The sequence below is a fragment of the Sitodiplosis mosellana genome, unplaced genomic scaffold (genome assembly GCF_009176505.1).
Source record: "Sitodiplosis mosellana isolate CC-2019 unplaced genomic scaffold, AAFC_SMos_1.0 Smas_scaffold_5, whole genome shotgun sequence".
In the NCBI taxonomy this organism is placed as follows: domain Eukaryota; kingdom Metazoa; phylum Arthropoda; class Insecta; order Diptera; family Cecidomyiidae; genus Sitodiplosis; species Sitodiplosis mosellana.
The window spans coordinates 4,653,963-4,673,623 of record NW_022595248.1 but is presented as its reverse complement, the minus strand read 5'-3'; the positions used below and the strand labels follow the sequence as shown (position 1 = coordinate 4,673,623).

The 19,661-nt window shown below is 37.1% G+C and overlaps 1 protein-coding gene and 1 long non-coding RNA gene across 3 annotated transcripts; one reads left to right on the top strand and one right to left on the bottom strand.

The window, feature by feature from the left end:
- Positions 1-19,199, top strand: LOC129566942 (uncharacterized). Its single transcript, XM_055443345.1, has 7 exons — positions 1-527; positions 11,175-11,284; positions 14,664-14,738; positions 14,809-14,922; positions 15,253-15,333; positions 15,408-15,515; positions 15,690-19,199. Exons 2-7 carry the CDS (start codon positions 11,197-11,199, stop codon positions 17,915-17,917), a joined length of 2,694 nt encoding a protein of 897 aa, XP_055299320.1. The 5' UTR covers positions 1-527; positions 11,175-11,196; the 3' UTR covers positions 17,918-19,199.
- LOC129566944 (uncharacterized) lies at positions 847-3,167 on the bottom strand. 2 transcript variants are annotated; one of them, XR_008687803.1, is made up of 4 exons: positions 2,974-3,167; positions 2,155-2,853; positions 1,515-2,054; positions 847-861 (listed from the first exon to the last, which is right to left on the bottom strand). It is a non-coding gene; the product is annotated as an uncharacterized LOC129566944 (long non-coding RNA). The 2 variants fall into 2 exon arrangements; XR_008687804.1 differs by lacking the exon at positions 847-861 and having other exon boundaries at positions 1,799-2,054; positions 2,155-2,228; positions 2,296-2,853; positions 2,974-3,166.
- Positions 19,200-19,661: the final 462 nt, after the last annotated feature.

Here is a 19,661-nt window from a genome sequence, read left to right as displayed (position 1 = left end):
AGAGAGAGAGAGAGAGAGAGAGAGAGAGAGAGAGAGAGAGAGAGAGAGAGAGAGAGAGAGAGAGAGAGAGAGCGGAACATCAAGGCACACAAAATACAACAAAACTACGCATTTCTAATGCAATAGCACCCAGCTGATAAAAGAAAGACATAGAACCCGAATCTATTGCGCGTCGATAATTCCGTGAAACCTGGTGGTGTTGTATAATCCAATCAAAAGAATCAAGAGAATTCGTTCGTTTTGTTTTTATTCATTTCGATGGCATTTACCTGACGTTAAAACGCATTTTTATTTTTACCTTCTTTTTTTTAAATCACAATTGGAGCATATACAATTACTTCTATCTCGTTCACACTCACACCGTACGCGATAAAATTCCTTTTGGTCAATCGACTATCGTCGTCGTTGTCCGTTGATCCATAAAAGAGTCGTTTTTTTTTTCTTAAAATTGTTGTTGTTATTTGTTGTGTGAGTGAGGGTTTAAGCATTTCTCTGTCATCAAAACGCGACCAGCCAAAAGAAAACCGGTAAGTTGGAATTAATATCTCTATTTTCGTATAATATATATTTGGTGCAATGCCTTGATCGCTTCGGTGTTTGTTCTTTTCTTTTTTCTTTGTTATTGACACAATCGCATATTTTCGATGTTATTCACATTGGGTCGGTTGAGTGTGAGCCCGCGAAATTCCATTATCACATATGTTTGTCATGCAAATAGAGCTGTTTTATGTCGTTCTCTTTCATTGCCGCTCTCTTTCGCTTCGCTGGGTCCCGTTTGATTTGGCAATTTTGGCTGGCAGTTCGTTACACCATTGTCTCTCGCCCGCATTTCATCACATCACAGCACATGGTCTCTTTTCGCTAAATCAAACACAGATAGTTTTTTTTCAAGTCGTGATTCATTCGATCTTTTTGCAAATATGCAATAATTCAAAAAAGATTATTTTATTGCCATTCGTCGAATGCCGCACTCGAACACAAAAGAGACAGGAATTTTTGCAAGCATTTTTTCTTGCATTCTAGGGAGTGAGACACAGAGACAGACAGAGAGAGAGAGAGAGAGAGAGAGAGAGAGAGAGAGAGAGTTGGGGAAAAATTGTAGTAAAAATTGATTCATGTTCGATGATATCACAGAGTTGTGAGCCGCACGTCTTGCTCAGTTGGAATTGTGTGCGCGCGAAAAAAATAAATAAACCAGAAATGAATAATTAACTCATTTACATCATTAGAATGGGCTGCTCAGGCACACAGCAGCTTCCCCATAAAGTTGAGTGATTTAATTAGAGCTACCGTCACTTTCGCGCACAATCAAACGCTCCAACACCAAATGTATTGAAACGACATGCGGCGAGTAGCACAGTTTTTTGTTGTTGTGCGTTTTTATGCAAAATTCATATCGTTTCATGTCGAAAAGCTTTACACTCAAACTCAACATTCATGCCGAGCTGTTCTCGTCGAGGATGCAAATGATTTTGTGGCTGCGCTACAAATACTTGTAAATCGTATCAGCTTACATTCACATCATTCATTGTTCAATCAAAGCTGCGGTCGCCGTTGCCGCCACTGCTCTTGCTGATGCCTCTGATGCTATTCTATTGCGTGCAAATTGCTTTTCTCAATTTTCATTTCTGGAAAAAACTATACACTCACTCATCAGACTGCGTTGTGAAAATCCCCCGTATTCGCTTGCAACATGATTGAACTGATCAAGTCTGAATACAAACCGACAGCTTTTTATGTTGAACAGCTAGTATAAAAGACGTGAGTAATCTAGTATTTTTAAAGCAATGAACCTTGATTGCACGTGGTTAACTGGCCATTTTATTTATTGAAATAGATTTATCTTTTGACGGAACACCAAAAATAACTTTGAAAGTTTCACATTTTTCTGATTAAATTCCCAATATTTTATTTGTTTGTTGGAAGTCCCTTTTGCTCGTTTACTTGCTTATTGTCTTTCATCAGCTAGGCTTAAGTCTGAATGAATTCATTACAGCAGAAGCATGTTCTCTGGTCACGAGTAACTTTAGTATATGAGCCAGAGCCACAATCCGCTGAAGAACAATGACATGGAAATATTCAGAAGAGTTTTAATTTCAACTGTTCCTCGTTGATTTGACGATGAACATTTTACACATTTATCGTATTACTTACGCTCATGTACGTAGCATCGTACCACTCTGGTGTCATGCGTTTGCGGGCAAATCGAAAGACAGCTAATTTGATCACTGATCAAGAGAATGGTCAACGCGATTAAAATAAATACAACTGCGGCCCTCATTGTTTCAAACTCACTTAATTAAAATCAAAGATGCCCACGTCTCCCGGATTCAGAACTCAAACTGAAATATGATTGCTTAATCAAAGTATTTATACGAGCCCTTATCACATCATTCTAAATGTATGTCAATTGAATTGATTGGTTTGAATACGTTTGTATACACACTGTTGTATTACACAGCCACTGTTATTCTTGACTGAACGTGAAAAAACGTCTGTACCAAGAAGTCTGTCATTTCAATGATGATAAGACTCTTTTTCTAAAAAAATCAAAACAACTTTTAAACAAAACCAAAAGCGACAATTTTTTACATAAGACATCACATACTTTATTTGACTCAATCGACAATTTTTAAATCAATTCCATTTATAAAAATGTTCGAAAATTTAATGAATGAGAATGAAGAGAGTTCAATATTCCTCTTTGAAATGAAATGAATGGAATTTAATAGTTTCAGGAATTATTACAATAAGTAAATCATTTAGTGTATTTCAAACAGCAGTAACATATTCTTCCTTGATAAGAGAATTGTTTGTGCATCGATTGAGATTTACAATTTTCATCACGATGAACTGCAAGAAAAATAATCAGGAATTATTTTAAAATATCAAAATGAGAACATTTCAAATTTTATACAATTTTTCTTCTCGAATTAATAAAGAAAAAAAAACGTTTCGTATTTGATTTCTTACGTTCATAGTGGAAGCATTTTGCTGGTAAATTTTCGTATTTATCTGGACAAGGAACGTCGGTGTCTGGATGACAGTTGAATCGATCACTGAGTAAAAAAATGGCCAGCACCAAATAGCAGAAGAAAAATGTTGCTTTCATTTTGAGTAAGTTGCACTTCGAAAATGGAATTGAAACTGAAGCAAAAGTACATCGGTATGACTTTTATAAGCTGAACCAAATATTTGGCTTCACAAAAGGCTATCAGGATTTGATTGTCTCGAACGTATTTTCAGTCTGATGTCTCTATGCATTAACCATTTTTTGTTGTTGTTGCAAATCCAATTGCAATGAGGGTTTTCTGGCAAATCTCGAAGTAAACAATCCATTCCTGATAGGGAGCAATATTGATAATCCATTCTATAACCCACTGTATGACATTTGGTTAAATTCCAAATTGGTTATTCTCGTCCACATGACATATTTGCGTATAAAATGCCAAATTTGTAATCAATTCCAACCGTTTTCAGCGAATGTATCCTCGTTCATTTCCCCCCCAATGCGTTTGAACGTACGAATTCTGTGTTTACCTCTCAAATTCAGATTCAGCGAACGAATTGAAAAATAAAAATCAGCAGAGAAAACCCATTTTATGCACAGTCAAAACAAATATTCCCCGAATCGGTATTTCCGGTCGCATATTTGATCGATATTTCCTGAACTCATTCAATGGTCCGCACTGTGGTGATGTTTGATTAAATTTCGTTTGAAATCGATACGAACATCTGCTTGGACGCTTGATGTTTGACCAGTGGTCATGCGTTCGACAGTTTCGGTTGCAAGAGTACCGCTATGTGACTTTGTGGCTTATAGTAAATGGAGTAACGGTTGTGACACAAATATCCATTACGTTGAATCGCAACTATGTGTTGATTTGTGACCGAAGGCCATGGACATGATTCGACATTAGCATAAATTTGAATTTTACAACCACACTCTAAATGGCTATTCGGAGTATTTGAAAAAGTAAAAAAAAACGGCAAGTACTGCTGCAAAAAAACTAGAAAACGTCCAAAATCGTACCGTACTTTTTCCCCGGTCAAAATGGCATCGAAGAATTCATATGGTAGTAGTTATCATTAATGATGTTCGTTTATCTTTGGCCGGTGACGATGACGCCAATGTACGACAAAATCCAAACTGGTTTTCAGTATTTTACGACCTTTTTTTGTCTTCTTCTTTAAAATTGAAACTGTGAACTGTGGAACTGACTGGGTGATTTGAGTGAACATGAGATTGGCTAATGATTCTACTGTCAGAATGTACTGAAAAACCAGTGTACCGTTTTATGAACGAAATAAGCAAGTGTACGCTTAAAATCACTTTCAACAGTTACAAACTTGAAAGACGCCTTTTCGATGGTGCGGAGCATTTCGGCAGAACGGAGATTTGTTTAGACAAACACACACACACACACACACAAAGTTTGTCAAGGATAAGTTACGACAAAGTTCACTACAAAATATAATATATAAACAATTTTATCGTCTCTGTGCGTCGTAAAATGTGAGGCAAAGAAGCGAAATGAGTATTCCCTCTTGGGCAACGCAAAAGTGACGAATGCACACGAATTTTATCGAAAAAACTTTCAAAAAGTGTAATTACGAGAATAGTTTTGGTTTCAAGTTGACAAAATCGATGTGTGTGTGTGTGTGTAGAGTTGCAACATTTGATGAAGTACATAAGATATTTAAATTAAGTTTATTCAACTTTGGAATCGTAGCGATTTTCGGTGCTGTATGTACTCTATACAGACTATAATATATAGTATTCGATCCCTGATTTGTTTCACTTTATCAAATTTCCCTTCATTTTCGACTGCATAACCTGCTGTAATCCAATTTTATATCGAATTGCATTCCAGAGCACACTCAAAGTAACGACGCGCATGTTGCTACAACAAACAACTGGTGTGCTTGTATGCTCCTTGTGATGTTGTTGTTGTTGATATTGCATGTTTAAAGGGATGAATAACCATAGAGTGCTTCAAAGTTCGGTTTGGTTTTTGGATTTGCCGCAATGGATTTGCTGACTCGAAACTTTATCCGTGGTTGACTTATTTGCAATAATTTGTCTTATCATTCAAAGTGAACGATCCTGGAACTGAGTCTTGGTTTTTCGCTGCTGTTTGGTTTCTTTTTTTTCGCGGTCCACTTATATGTCAAGCCGAACACAACGATTACCAGCGAAAATTGTGTGTACGACCGGTGTGACTCTCTCGAAAATATGCACCGTAAACATAAACAAAATGTATGCAACTATGACAACGGACACGCTCATTGATTTTAAACGACGTGTGCAAATGTATCGGGTTATCGGATCTACCTCATTTCTCACCGAAATCGGCACAAGTCATACGTGCAACACGGAATGTATGTACGTGGGTATGTGTGTGTTTGCAAAATACGACCATTCAATGAAAAGGGCCACCAAAAAATAAAACCGAGTAAATACGGCTGAATCTAAGTAAATATTTAATCGATTTATGCGGTTTTCGACTGAAATCACAAAAGCGTTGCATCGTGACATTCCATTAATTTCCACTTCTCATTGTTACAATTTTTTTTCTCTCGACATTTTCGTCATACTTCTTTCGTGTGGCTCGTTGTTTATCCTTCCTTTTCCTTCGCACGAAGCCGTGTCGAATTTCAGTGTGCGAAGCGATTTTGTGTGGAGTTTAACATTTCAGTGGTAAGCTGTACCATCATCAGTAGCTGGCAAATTTTTTCATTGATTTAATTTATTGCCGCTAATTTGCCGAGCAATTAATCACATTCATTCCGAGAGAGAGAGAGAGAGAGAGAGAGAGAGAGAGAGAACGAGACAGAAAGAGAGAGAGAGAGAGAGAGAAAAGTGTCTCGATTACACCAAATTAAAATAACTTTCAGCACAAACAATAGCGCTCGTCGTGTGCATTTCGTATACACGGGCGTATTCATTTCTCCTTTTCAGTCTTCAATGTTTTGTATCATTTAACATGGGCTTCTTTTTATGGCACATTCTTTGCAGTTGAGTTCGAAATTGAATGACTCCGAAATGCACAAAAACACACCACCTGACTCAACCTAACATCAATAAATCCATTTTATTATGAAATTCCATACAGGTGCTGCTTGTTTTTTCTCTCTCTGTGTGTGTGTGTGTGTGTTGTAAAAATCATGTTTGGTTTTGTGCATGGAAGAACAATGAAGCCGATATAAATCAAATGCATTTCTCTTTCGTGAATTCACATCATATTAGTGCACTTGCTATAGCGAACTGCTGTTTGTTTGTTTTTTTTTTCATATGGATGATTCTAGAGAACATGCACATGGCAATGCTCGATTAATTTACAGTAATTCTCAAAGCCTCATTCGGTGGTTTTTCTCTTTTTTTTCGAAGGCAATTTTCAATTTCGACAATTGAATGAAGTTGTAAATTTTCAATTATTGTCCACTGTGAAGCGTGAATTTGACGGAACATCGGACATCGGACACCGGAAAATTGTTTCATTTCCGCTAATGCCTGTGTGCATGAGTGTTTGTGTGCATCAGTCAATCGACTGGTTTTTTTTTCTTCTCATAAAAGAAACAGTTGCAAAACTAGTTTAAGCGGCGATTACACGTGCTTTATGCGTTCGCATGCGAATCACGGTACCCAGTCAATATTTGCCGAAAGCCAAACTCAATCTCAGCATCGCGCACTCGCGTGTGTTTAAGGTGTCGCGCGAGCGTGGACCCAGGCGAAAACTTTACTGTAAACACGTGCCACACGACCGAAACAACGAATTTAACTTCAATCTGAATTTAAGTTGCTTTTTTCCTCTGTCTGATTGTTTGCTTTTATTCTCATTCTGTGCACGGCATCGCAACTAATGTCGCGCATTTGATAAACATAAACTTTGTGATACTTTACCTCCATTTCGCTTGATTGACCCCCACACACACTTACACACAAACACGTATTGCGGCAATATTTATGGGCACTTTCGACGAATTTATATGCTTAGAACATTGAGTTATAGATAAACGACAGAAAACTTTGGCTTTTTTTACTTTTGCGCGGCAAATATCGTCCGCCTGTTTGTTTGGATGCAAATTTATAGGGAAATTTGACAACAAGGTCCCTTGACAACTATTTTCCGGGATATGTTTCTTTTTTCTTTGCATGGCAAACAAAGTTGTCGCTTCTTTTTTATTCGTCTTCCTATGCAAAACCGACAAGAAGCCACGAGTTTGCGGTTTATCATGACAGTGCATGAAATCAATATATGTGTTTAAACAATTGAGAAAAAACAAAGTTCCTAAAACAGCTGAATATCAAATGACTTTTATAATCTCGTATAATGTTCGAATTAGCATCAATTGCAGCAGGAAAAAAAAGTCAACGAAACGATTTTTTTCAGAATTATTCGCTGTAGCGAAAAACGAAGAAAAAACATTCTCGTTGTAACGAGACATCGATTTCAATTGTCTGCGCTCATGCGGAATTTAATTAAAATAATATTGTTTCATGTACGATCGCTATCAGCTCATGTTGTCGACAACTACACTATTTCTCCCCACCAATTGAATCACAATGTCAAGATTCTTTCCATCACTTTGTATCAGTACGATGGAATTTTCCTTTCACAGAACTAAATTTTTCTGAAATAACTGAATAAAAGTGAGAAAAAAAATGAAAATTGAAAACATTCAATTCATCAGAAGCCTCTGTTCAAACTTCAAATATCATATTCAATATAAGTGATTTCAGTCGACGACAACGATACGTGATTGTAAGTAAATGAATGTTTGATAGTGAAACAATTTTTATGTGCCATGATGCGATGAAACCATTTGCATTCCGCGATGTGCACATATTCGAATGGAAACGGAAAAAAGCGAAACAGAAAACAAATCCAGCGGAGCCAAAATGCTCTGAAACTTGAAGGTGACGTCTTGCACATGTAAATACGCGTCACATAGAGACCTGAAATAATTGTGATTAGCAAGCACGTGCACTGGTTTTGAGACGTGAATATCAAATAGGATTGTATGCTAATTTCATTCGGCGGTGGTGGCCGCCGTTGCCACGCCATGCCAACGGCTATTATCACGAAAAATGCTCATTTGCAGTACCGATTTTAATTACCGGAATAGGAAAAAAAATATATCGAAACAAAGAAATTATCGTCATTTGAAATTATTGAAACAAAAGTATTGCTCGTAATTTCGATTTGTTTTTTTTCTGTTTTTTTTTTTCAATAAAAATTTGAATTTTATCATTGTTTTGTATTGAGAACTCAAAGTTTCGATTATTTTTATCGAGAATTTCTCAGGTTGAGTGATTTACTTCCGTCTTTCGTTCAATTTCGCGCCCCAATATCGGCGAACATAATTAAGAGTGACGAATTCAGGCCAAATTCTTCTACGTTGCCTTTATATATTCATTGACTGATTAGCACCAGAAGCTCGTGAATAACGATCGGTGCGCATTTCATTCAACGCGGCCAATGCATCGCTGTGTTGTTGTTGCTGTTCGACGCACATTTTCGATTTCACCGGTTTTAAACTCTTGTGAATGAATAATAATCACTTGTCGAAATCGTGATTTTTTTTTATCGGTGTAGTAAAAGTTTTTGTTCATTCATAAAATCCGTCAATTTACTCGCATATAAACAGAAACCATCGTCATATGAATCGTCTCGGACGGATTTTTTCGTCTCGACACCACAAAATCAATGTTTTCGAAGAAATTGTTGTTTTCAAAATATGTCGCGCGAATGACAAGTTCTATTTCAATATCAAACCGCAAATTGACAACGAAATCGAGATTAAAATTCACACACTCTTCCTAGAATGCAAAGTGCATACATTCTTCACTGCACAAATTTCCTAAGAAATTGAGATCAATTTTCACAGCTATTCATATTTCCGCATTTCATTTCATTCCGTGTTAATATTTCTTGCGCAATTATGTAAATCTCATCGAAAAAAGATGAAGAGAAACGGAAAGAAAAAACGTTTTCAAGCATTTTAAAACGTAATTGACTTCAATGATATTTTAAAATTTGCAAACAAAAACACACGAACGAACGAGCTAACAAACCGAAACAATGTACGTGATGCTGGATCTACATCCACTCATCGGGGGAGACCAATCAATAGAACGGGTGTTTAAACGTTTTTGTTGGCATTGTTCTCGAGCTCGAACGTATACCGTCAACGAGAAAAATAGCCAAATAATCATGCATTTAAGTTGGAAATTGATTCTGTTCGATGAACCAATATTATTGTGCCGTTTTTTTGTTTGTTCATTCATTCATTCTACTGCTGTCGTTGCTGAACACAAAAACACAATTGAAAAAAAAAAATCAAAACGTGCAATAGAGCCGCAATTCACGATAAGTTTCAAGGTCACTGTTTTTATGCGCAAACTTGACAAAAGCAGCAAAAAAATACACTGCTTTTTTCGGTGCTTGAAATAGAGAATGTCCAAAAAAATGTATTTTACCATAGAAACAAAATGTGTGTACGGAATAAAAATCTGCGACAATCGACATCTCATTCGTGCAATAGTATTCTTCCTCGAAAATCACTCAATCATTTCCTAAAAATAGCCAATTCAATCAGAATCAACAGCCAAACGAATGCCAAAAAATGTCGTTTTTACCAGCTGACCAAGATCGCTGAACACATAATGCGCACATTTAATCCAACCGACGTTCCGCACAAATCATATAAATGCCGATAATTAGCTTTTAACGCTATACTCATAATTACCGACTTATATACATTTTTGATAATGAATTTTATCGATTTACCATAAACGGATTGTGTGTGTATCGATATCAAGCGATGTGTTTACCTTTTTCGTTTAAATCGGTTAGCGATAGCAAATATGCGCCGTGATTCGCCTTCGTTTTGGATATAAACAGACAGGGTTTTGTATACGATACAATATGCTTTTCGCTGTCCGCAATCGTGCATGAAAACCAAATGTAATTTTATACAATTTTTCTAGCTATTGTCTGGGCTATATGTTGTGGGTGTTGCCTTTAACTCATGCTAAGCCATTGTCTGCTGTGTGTGTATACGCACGCGCGCTTTATTTAGCCTAGAACCAAATGAAAACAGTACAAAAATTATAAGTTATAAACACATTGTTTAATTCGATGTTAATGCATGCAATTTATGTCACCGATTTATTCAAAAATCTGCACTTGGGTCGCATTCGGTTGTGATCACATATGTTTTTATCGTTGAGAAATTGGGTGACAATAGCCATCATCAAAATTGAATTTACACACATTTATACAGCAAAATTTATACAATATGCGTACACTATTTACACCGGTTTTGACCGGGCCGAAAGAGTGCCCGCTGTGACCGCTGTTTATTTACTCATATGCTTAAGTGGGATATAATCGAAATGATGCGTTCATACACTGGTGGCATCGTACACTAATCCATTCAATGCATTTTTGTTGGCTGAGTGTGCGGCGACCGCGGTGGCACACAGTACATCGATAACGCACACGTTTATTTTGGATAATTATATATGGCTTTATATCAATACGGTCAATAATTGCCATAAATTATACAAATTATCTCGTAATGACGACAAACGATCCACACACACATCGATTGCCAGTTAGTTAATTCGCATGAAAATGCAATCAATTCCAACTATTGGTGTTCGATTTCATCACATAGTTGTATCTATGGCTGTGCTGTGCTGCGTTGTTTGGTGTTGTATCGTGTTGTCTGCTTTTTTTCTCGCACATTGTGATTATAATGAAGTGTTGTTTCAGGCGATAATTTTCACATCAACATCATCGAATTAAATCAAAATAGAATTTTGTGTGCTTCTTTTCTCCGTTCAAAATTGTTTGCACACCATTTGTATCTATAGTCCATTTAATTTATTTATTGGAAGCGCGTCGCTTCGCGCGCGCGTTCGCTTTATTAATGTTCATGCCATAAAATCATAATTAAAAAGTTTGCGCTTCGGATCATAGTTGAAATGTCAACAGCAACGCAGCGTCACGGCTCTTGAGCTAATTAGCAATTTTCCAAAGTTATTCGCGCACCATTTATTATGCTCACTCTCACTTACATAAACCCAATTTCATATTTCACCCAAATTTAATTCTTTTATTATTTAAACATTTTTCAACGTTTCACTTCTTTTTTTTTTGCAGATTTACCAACACAGAGCACACAATGCAGGGAATTTCGAAGTATTTACGATGGTCGCCATTGTACACCTGTTGCTGTGTATTTGTCATCCTGTCATCAACAGTCATTGCGGGTAAGTGGATATAGCGGCGGTAACAATAATACACCAATTTTAATTCGATTCAAACAATAAAATTTAATTTCATCAAAAGTTCTGGATCAACTAATTAATTCACCGGAATTGCTCTAAGTCAATTTGCGTCATACGCACACCGCACGGTGCACCGTGCGCGTGGGATTGTTTGTGGGTTTTCTGTACAATTTGTGCACCCATTTTTGCGGTTATTTTATGAAGCACACATTTTTTGCGACGTTTTTTTTCTTTCTATTTCAATAAGTAACTTTCGCGGGCACGCGCTTGCAGAATGTCGTGAGACGACACAAGAATGCGGTTTTGCTATTCTCAGACAATATGATACAAATCCCAGCACCTTGGTCTAGAATTTCAAATTGACGACGTCAATTGCAATCTTTTCCACCGCTGAATTTCATTCCAGCTCTGCTGGTGCCGTTGGTTTTTTTTTCGCTGTCGTCGCTGTCAACATCAACACTTCGATCTATCGATCATAAGATAATTGTTTCAGAAATGCCATGATTTGTTTAATTCAATCGATTGTGTTTTTTTCCTTCTCCAATTCCTATCACGTTCTTTTTGTCAGCTGATCAATCAGAAATCACTTTGAGAAAATTTTCAATCAATTGAAACAAAAATGAGTTAACAATTGCGAACTGAATAATTGAATGAAACGAATAACGATTCAGAATTGAATTAAATTACAAACAAATCTATATAATTAAGTGAAGAGAACAAAGCAGAAAAAAAGGCGAAGATTGAAATCTCGCTTTGAAATTACACAAGCATCAATGTTCGACTCGGGTATCGTTGATCTCTCTCTCTCTCTCTCTCTCTCTCTCTCTCGTTCACGTGAATGATAATGATGAGAAGTCGTTATGCACGTTTAACGCTCAATTCGACACACTTTAAAACGCACACATAATCTGCACTTACGCTGCGATTAACCGGTGATTCGTCTAAAAAAAACACACAAAAATCTCGATATTCATTCAGACCTTTCCATTGTTTTTGTTTGCCAAGTAATTGTTCCATTTCGTATACGATGGCAATGCAAAAAGGTTGGGAAAACCCCACAATAAACTGCAGTTTTGTATTCAATACTTTACGAATTCTTTCTGTTTGTTCTCTCTCACTCTCTCACTCTCTCTCTCTGTCTCCCACTCTCTCACTCTCTCACATACACACACGATTGATGCTCATTCAATGAGCGTCACAATGCACTGCATTGAATGCAGGATTAGTCCTTGGCATTAGAACCGCACACATCGTACGTGTTGCAACTCCATTGAGCATTTAAACATGAACTACGACTGATTTATTGATTCGTTCGATAAAAATGTCGCACAGCCAAATGAAACAAAACAACCGCACAAGAGGAGGAAGGAAGACAGAGGGAGAGCAAAAAAATTGGAATTACATCAAAAGCCGTTGAGCAGCCGTTGATCGCATCGTTTTAAATGGAAATTGCATCACATCAATATGAGTAATGGATGCATTCATGTTCTTATCGAACATTTTACAACTGCGGTCAAACTCGAACACAAAGCGATTTTGCGATAGTTTTATCATCGATCCAATGCTGAATCCGAAATCAAACATTTTAAATTGAAATCAATGTGGCCCCAATTCCGTGCGGTTTTTCAGTGCACTTCCGAAATATTCTAACCGAAAATCAGCGTTATTTACATTTCAAAAAGGGTCATTTGAAATGGCCTATCGTTATAACGTTCCGATCATGGTTTGTTCATTCAATGGCTTTAACTGTGTGTGTTGTGGAATGTTTTGGCGGAGATGTAAAACCAAAAATTAGAACAAGCGCACACCGAACTGTTGTTCGATTCGGAAAAATGGAGAGAATTCGCTTATGAATATTCAATTAGTTCCCATAATTTAACGATACAAATCCACTAAAAACATGATGCGATCAAGTGTTGATTGAAAACTCTTAACACACGGCTCAATGATGCCAATGGAATCGGTGTGTGTATGTGGTGCATCGAATAAATTCGCGTTTCCTTTGCAACAGCGCTTTTGCCTATGATAAAATAACGAAACAAATGCAATGCCAGAAATTCCATCGCAACCCAGAGAGCGATTCACGAAAGAGTGCAAACATTCGAGATCCCGTTGAAAATTCAAATGTCATGGATGTTTTCCGGTGCGATGTTGATTTATTACATGTTGATTTATTACATTCAATTGGCACTAGAGAGAACTTCACGTGCCACAACCAAACTACTAGCTTTTCGCATTTTTCTCCATAAAAATTGCATGTTAATCCATCCATCGTTTCGTATCATAAGGGAATTCACTCACTCGTTCGTTCATTCTGTCAAACTAGAGCTTGCTAGTTCGTTCGTTGGAGTCAGATGCAAGGAAATCTCTATAAAATTGATGCTCGCTAAGTTTTTTAAGAATGTTCAAGAAAAAAATTTCATAGCTGCGGAAAAGAAACGAAACACCTCTATTTTGATGGATGCTCGTAAATGCTCGAAACTCGATGATTTTTACACGAAAAGCCGGCAATCACTTCAGACACCGACAACGGCAATGACGAACGAAATGCAAATCATTTAAACTTTTCCATACGTTGCAACAATTTACGACGGGTTTAGATGGCAATCAGTGTTAAAAATGAAAATTCGCTTTTCGACTGGAACGGGTGAAGTTGAATTGGTTTGGTGCACTATGGTTTTTTCCCCATTTCATTTCAACAATCATTGTCGATATTGAGACTGCTATTCAGCATTTTATTCGATGCGGTTGAAATGCCGACTGATTTTTCTCTCTCTCTCTCTCTCACTCTCTCTCACTCTCGATTTCTATTGATTCATTCAATATTTATGTCTGGCAGTGGGTTAAACACCCTCAATCCAAAATCCATTCATCTATATAAAAGGTTTGATAATGGTGCTAATGTAAACGATGATTTTTCAAATTAATTTCATCGAAAAGTGTTCCAACAGACAGGTTGAACAAGTCATTTTTCACCTCATATCAAACCACAACAACAAAAACGTACGACTGACACCGTTTTTATTTCGTGCACCGTTTATGGAACAATTTTTTCCAAACGAAATGTTATGCGCTTTTTTTCGTGATAACCGACCGCTGTGTAAACAACATTTGTTTCATACAAATTGCAAATGATTCATACCATTTTAGTGTAAACTGTAGTTTAATTGGGTCAATCTAGTTCATTGCCTTGCCTAATTACGAAATTTATTCCAACCAAATTGTACGCATAGCTTACGCTAATTCATCTTTTAACGCAAATCATTTACTGTTTACATATTAAAATATTGCTCGTTTTGTTGCTAATTGTTTGCTGTTATTTCATGTATTTTTTTCGTTATGTTTTTCATTTTATCCACAGTGCCCGTACGACCAAGACGCATGGTTCGTGAAACATTTTCATTTGATGCCATTAATAGTAACACAATTTCAAATGGTGGGTTGACATATCTTTGAAACGAATACCTAGTGCTTTGTTTTAAATTCAAGATCAATTGTTTTCACAGCGACTTGCCTCAACGATGGTGTCGAGGTACAGAAATCATCAGTGAAATGCGAAATTCAAACTGGTTGCAAACTCATTCAGAGGACAGGCGAATGTTGTCCGGATTATCAGTGCTGTGAGTCATCCTTTTTTCTTTCTCTTATTTTTACGCTTTTTCTTCACTTACATAATGTTCTTTTTTCTCTATTTTGCTTTTCTTCGCCTATGTTTCATCTTTTCTTTCCATTTTCTTTCGCTTTTCACCTCATTTTTGTTATTTTTCTCTACTTTTCTCATATTTTCATTAATTCTTGCTACTTTTTCCTAACGTTTTTTCCATACTTTTTCCCTTTTTTTCTATTCATCACCTCTTTTTCAAGTTAAACTGAGAACGTATTCTGTTATTCTTAACTTTGCCTTACTGAATTAATTGATGAATTAATCCTTTGATTCAATTTGCCCACAGCGTGCAATCACGAGGACCGAACGTATGAAAACGGAGAGAAAATCGTCAGTCATAATCCTTGCCGGCGATGTTTGTGCAAGGGTGAGAGCTGCTTAATTGACTCAATCATTGGCTTGATTAGCTTATTATTGATTTCTTTTTTTTTCTTCTCGTAGGTGGTGAAGTTACGTGTAACGATGTTTCTTGTTACATTCGCGATGACTGCAAACCGAGATATGTGAAAGGTGTTTGCTGTCCGACATTCGACAATTGTCCTCCAATCGGTAAGCGAAGCTATATTTACTGCTGGAAATTTTTTCAATCTCAATTAACTCCTTACCTTGAGTTTAAAATTTATTTTTTTTTGTTCTAAGAATTTACAATTCAATTGACTATTTTCAACGTCTAACTGAATCAATAAATATCCTCTAAGATCCGTTTTAATTTACCGTTTTCAGACGATGTGAAAATTGCGGCTACAAAAGAGACCGAATCAAAAACCTCAAAGAATGACTTGTTAATATCGTTGGCGCCGTCACCGACGACTGCCGTCAATAGTCCAAGTATTGAGAAAAATCCAATGCTCCAGTTGGCCAATGAGAATCCACTAGGCATTACAATTAAAGAAATTACAAAACCCGAAGAGATTAGAATCACGGACGATAAACCGAAACCATTTAATCCGTTCAAATCGACGACGACAACAACAACAACTACCACCACCACAACGACGACCACAGCAACGCCGAGTACTACGAATACCGAAACTTCCGCAGAAGACGTAACAAAATTATCAACAACTGAATCGACATCAAGTTCAACGGTGAGCAGCATTAGTACGGAGATCAGTAGTGAGCCAACAACCGAAGACACGAACCAATCGAACGGAGACCATGAAAGTCGTGATTATATGGATGACGGTGCGTTGAGTGGCGATACGTCGGGTGCTCCACCAACAAAAGCCTCGAAAGAAGAAAGTGAAGTGGAGCCGCAAGTGCTTTTAGGCAGTGCCGATTCAAATACCATCGGCGATGAGTCGGGCAATAAAAGCGTACGACAAACCACGGAAAACAGCACCAATATCGATTTCGATCAGTCTTCCGAGAGTAGTTCCGAACTGTACAGCTCAACTACGGAGAGTGCAATTGAGTCAAGCACACCGGTTGGTGATGCGTCAAGTACAGAAAGCAGCGGCGAAGTGATTGATCTAGTTTCATCAACACCAAAGAATTTGGTCTTTGTTCAACATGGTGGTAAAACGGAATCATTCCATATTTCTGGAACGGATGGTTTGCAGCGCGTTGAAGAATTAGAAGTGTTGAGTTCAACCACGGAAAATAGTCAAGAAGTTGGTGAAGCGGCCATACAATCGTCGAGCGAACAATTGGACATTTGGTCAACAATTGATAATTTCGATGGTGTCGATAATAAATCAAGCGAGGAATTGGTAATGGAACCTTCGTCGTCAACCGTTGGAACAGCCGAAAATTTCGATGAAAGCAGTACAGTTTCAGTGGCAATTAATAAGAAACTCGATAATACGTTGAATTTGAATTTGAATGACAACAGTACCGAACATTTAACAAATAATTCCATTGAAGTATCAACTCCAGTCGCAGAGAGTGCGTCAGAAAATTCATCGGAAATTTTAATACCGGCTGAACTAGTTTACGGAACGGTATACTACGGCGAAGAGAGATCTACGGCGTCTCCACCGACGGACGTGCCGATTGACACTGTTTATTATGGACCAACGGAAGATGTTTTCGATGCGTCATCGACAACAGACGGGTTTGAAGCCAGCAGTACAACCGAACCAAGTACAACCGAACCAAGTACTTTGTCAACAACAGTTGGGCCGGTTTCAGTGACCGAGCCATCGAGTGCACCAAAGACCTCATCAACTGAACCATTGCCAGAAGCAACTAGTCGATTTTCGACATTCGATGAAGAAGATAGCACGCAACCCGAAAATCCGGAATATCCACCGATCCCCGACGATTTGAGCTTGGCCCACAAAGATGATGAGGAACGTCGTGCACCGAGCAAAGTCATCGAAGACAATGTGTCGTCATCAACGGGTGGACCATGCGATGAATGTGATAGCGTGTTGAAAAGTGCCGAGTTGAGTACACAAGGTCCATCAACAGTCGAACAGATAAAAGCATCGCACGAATCGGATGTTGTGGAATCTCGTGCACCGGGTGAACCGCATCTTATACCCGAATGGGAACGAACCACAACTCTAAAGGCCGAAGAAAGCACAACATTTGGTCCCAAAGAAACGGTAACAGCAGTCAATGAAATCAATAAAACGGCCATTCTGGATGGAGTAGTGAAAACGAATAAAAGTGAAGCGTTGACAAATATCGAAACGCTTCCAAATGATGTGGATTCGGATGAGAAATTCGGTCGCAAAGAGCCAACAACGGAACGACCGACAACCAGAGGCTATGCCAATTTGAGTGAAGAAGGCTCAGCCGATGACTCAGCCCAATCTAATTTTGACAGTTCAACGGTTATGGGCGCAACCGATCCGAAAGACGATGCTGAAAGCATCAAATACAACAGCAGCGGCGGTGATAGCGTCTCAAAAGAAACATATTCCTTTGAATGGCAATCAAATTCAGCGAAAAACTATTGGCTTAACTTGGCCAGAGTAAATGGCTGGGTAACACGGAAATAATTTGTTTTCGTCTTTTCTTTGACATGAAACGTCTGAAACATGAATGCTCTTTTTAAATAAAATTAAAATACAATTTGTTGATGAGTTCATAGTTTGAATTGATCACCGAAATCGGAACGAGTAACAAAACATAGGCTGAATTTCTTTTCTAGCCGTTTAGAAGCAACGTATGAGAATTTTTTTTTCTTCTTGAAAATGAATCATTTTTGAAATCGACGTCATTTATTCACCGAATAACCGAAAGGAAAGTAGACAAAATAGGAACTTAGAAACTTGAGCAAAGATGAACAAATGTGTAACGTATTTATTTTGCACAAATTGTGCATTAATGAATGAGAGTCGTGCCACAAGACTTTATTTTAAATTTAATTTTTAATGTTAGCGATTAAAATCTAGTGAATCTGAATAGGAACAACAAAAACAACAATAATTGATGGAATTTTTTCTTCTTCTCTTAGTTTAGATTTTTTAGATGATATTTTAGTTATATATGTATTGTTCATGATTACGACGTTCGTAATTAAGACGAGTTAGCATGAGAGAGAGAGCGAGAGTATTTGCGAGTCTAAATTTATCAGTAAAATGTGCAATTAAGTGTGTTTACCCGCTCCGTGAAGCTCGAGTCGGCGCACGTGCGCCTATTGAAATTAATTTGTAAGGTCTTTGCGGTGTGAGTCAGAAAAAACGCACTACGAATTTGCATTTTGGCTTCGAACGAACGAACTTCTATTACTTTTTCGTGTGTGTATGTAGTGAGAAATGCTACATTTCCTATATTTTCTTCTTCTTTATTTAAATACTAAAACATTCTTCACTTTAATTTTGTCCTTCATTTTTCCATTTCCTTCATTTCGCGAGCTGTTTTTCTATTTCGATTAGATAACATAATTTTTTATGTGATATAGATTTCATTTTTGCATTTTTTTTTGTTGTTGTCTCTTTTCATTCAACTATTTCACCCGAAATTTTCTCATTTAGCGTGTAATGAACCATTTCGCACACATTCCAAAATTTACTTTACATTCTTATAAACTACATGCGATCAATTTAGGAAAATGCTATTCACTAGATATGAAGATTCTTCAACGAAGAACAATTCGTTTTCTTGCATGTTTAGACATTCTAGAGCAAATTACAGCAAATTTATCTTTAAAACAATACAATGACATTAATTTTAAATAGAATTTTTAATTATTATTTATTGACATGTGCTATAACAAAATTATGTACGATAATAATTTGAATGCTGTAATATCATGAATAAAGACCATTGAAATTGGAACTGTTTTTTTTTCGTGTGTGAGGTTTCTTTTTTTTGCAGACTTGAGACAAACATAAGTGATGGTATCAATAAGTGAAAATTTAACATTCTCAGCTGGTAGGTGTCTCCTAATCTGAGTAGACTTTACATATACAGAAAAATCAATTCCAATGAAAAAAATTTCCATCCAGTTCATCTGAGTCATAATTTTGCGTATTACAATGATCGGAAATATTTGAATAAATTGGTTCAATGACACACAAAAGAAAATGTGCTATTTGTTGAAATGAAATAAAATGATCAACAGTCACTCAGTTGTATGTAGGTGTATGTAGGTGGTGGTACACAACTAAAACTGGCTAATTTCATTGAAATCAAGTCTTTTGTATGTTGTATTTACTTTGGGACATTTTGACTAATAGTGATTTGTGACTAAAGTTAACTACAGTTGCTTATTTTGTTCGAGACAATCACTTTTGATCA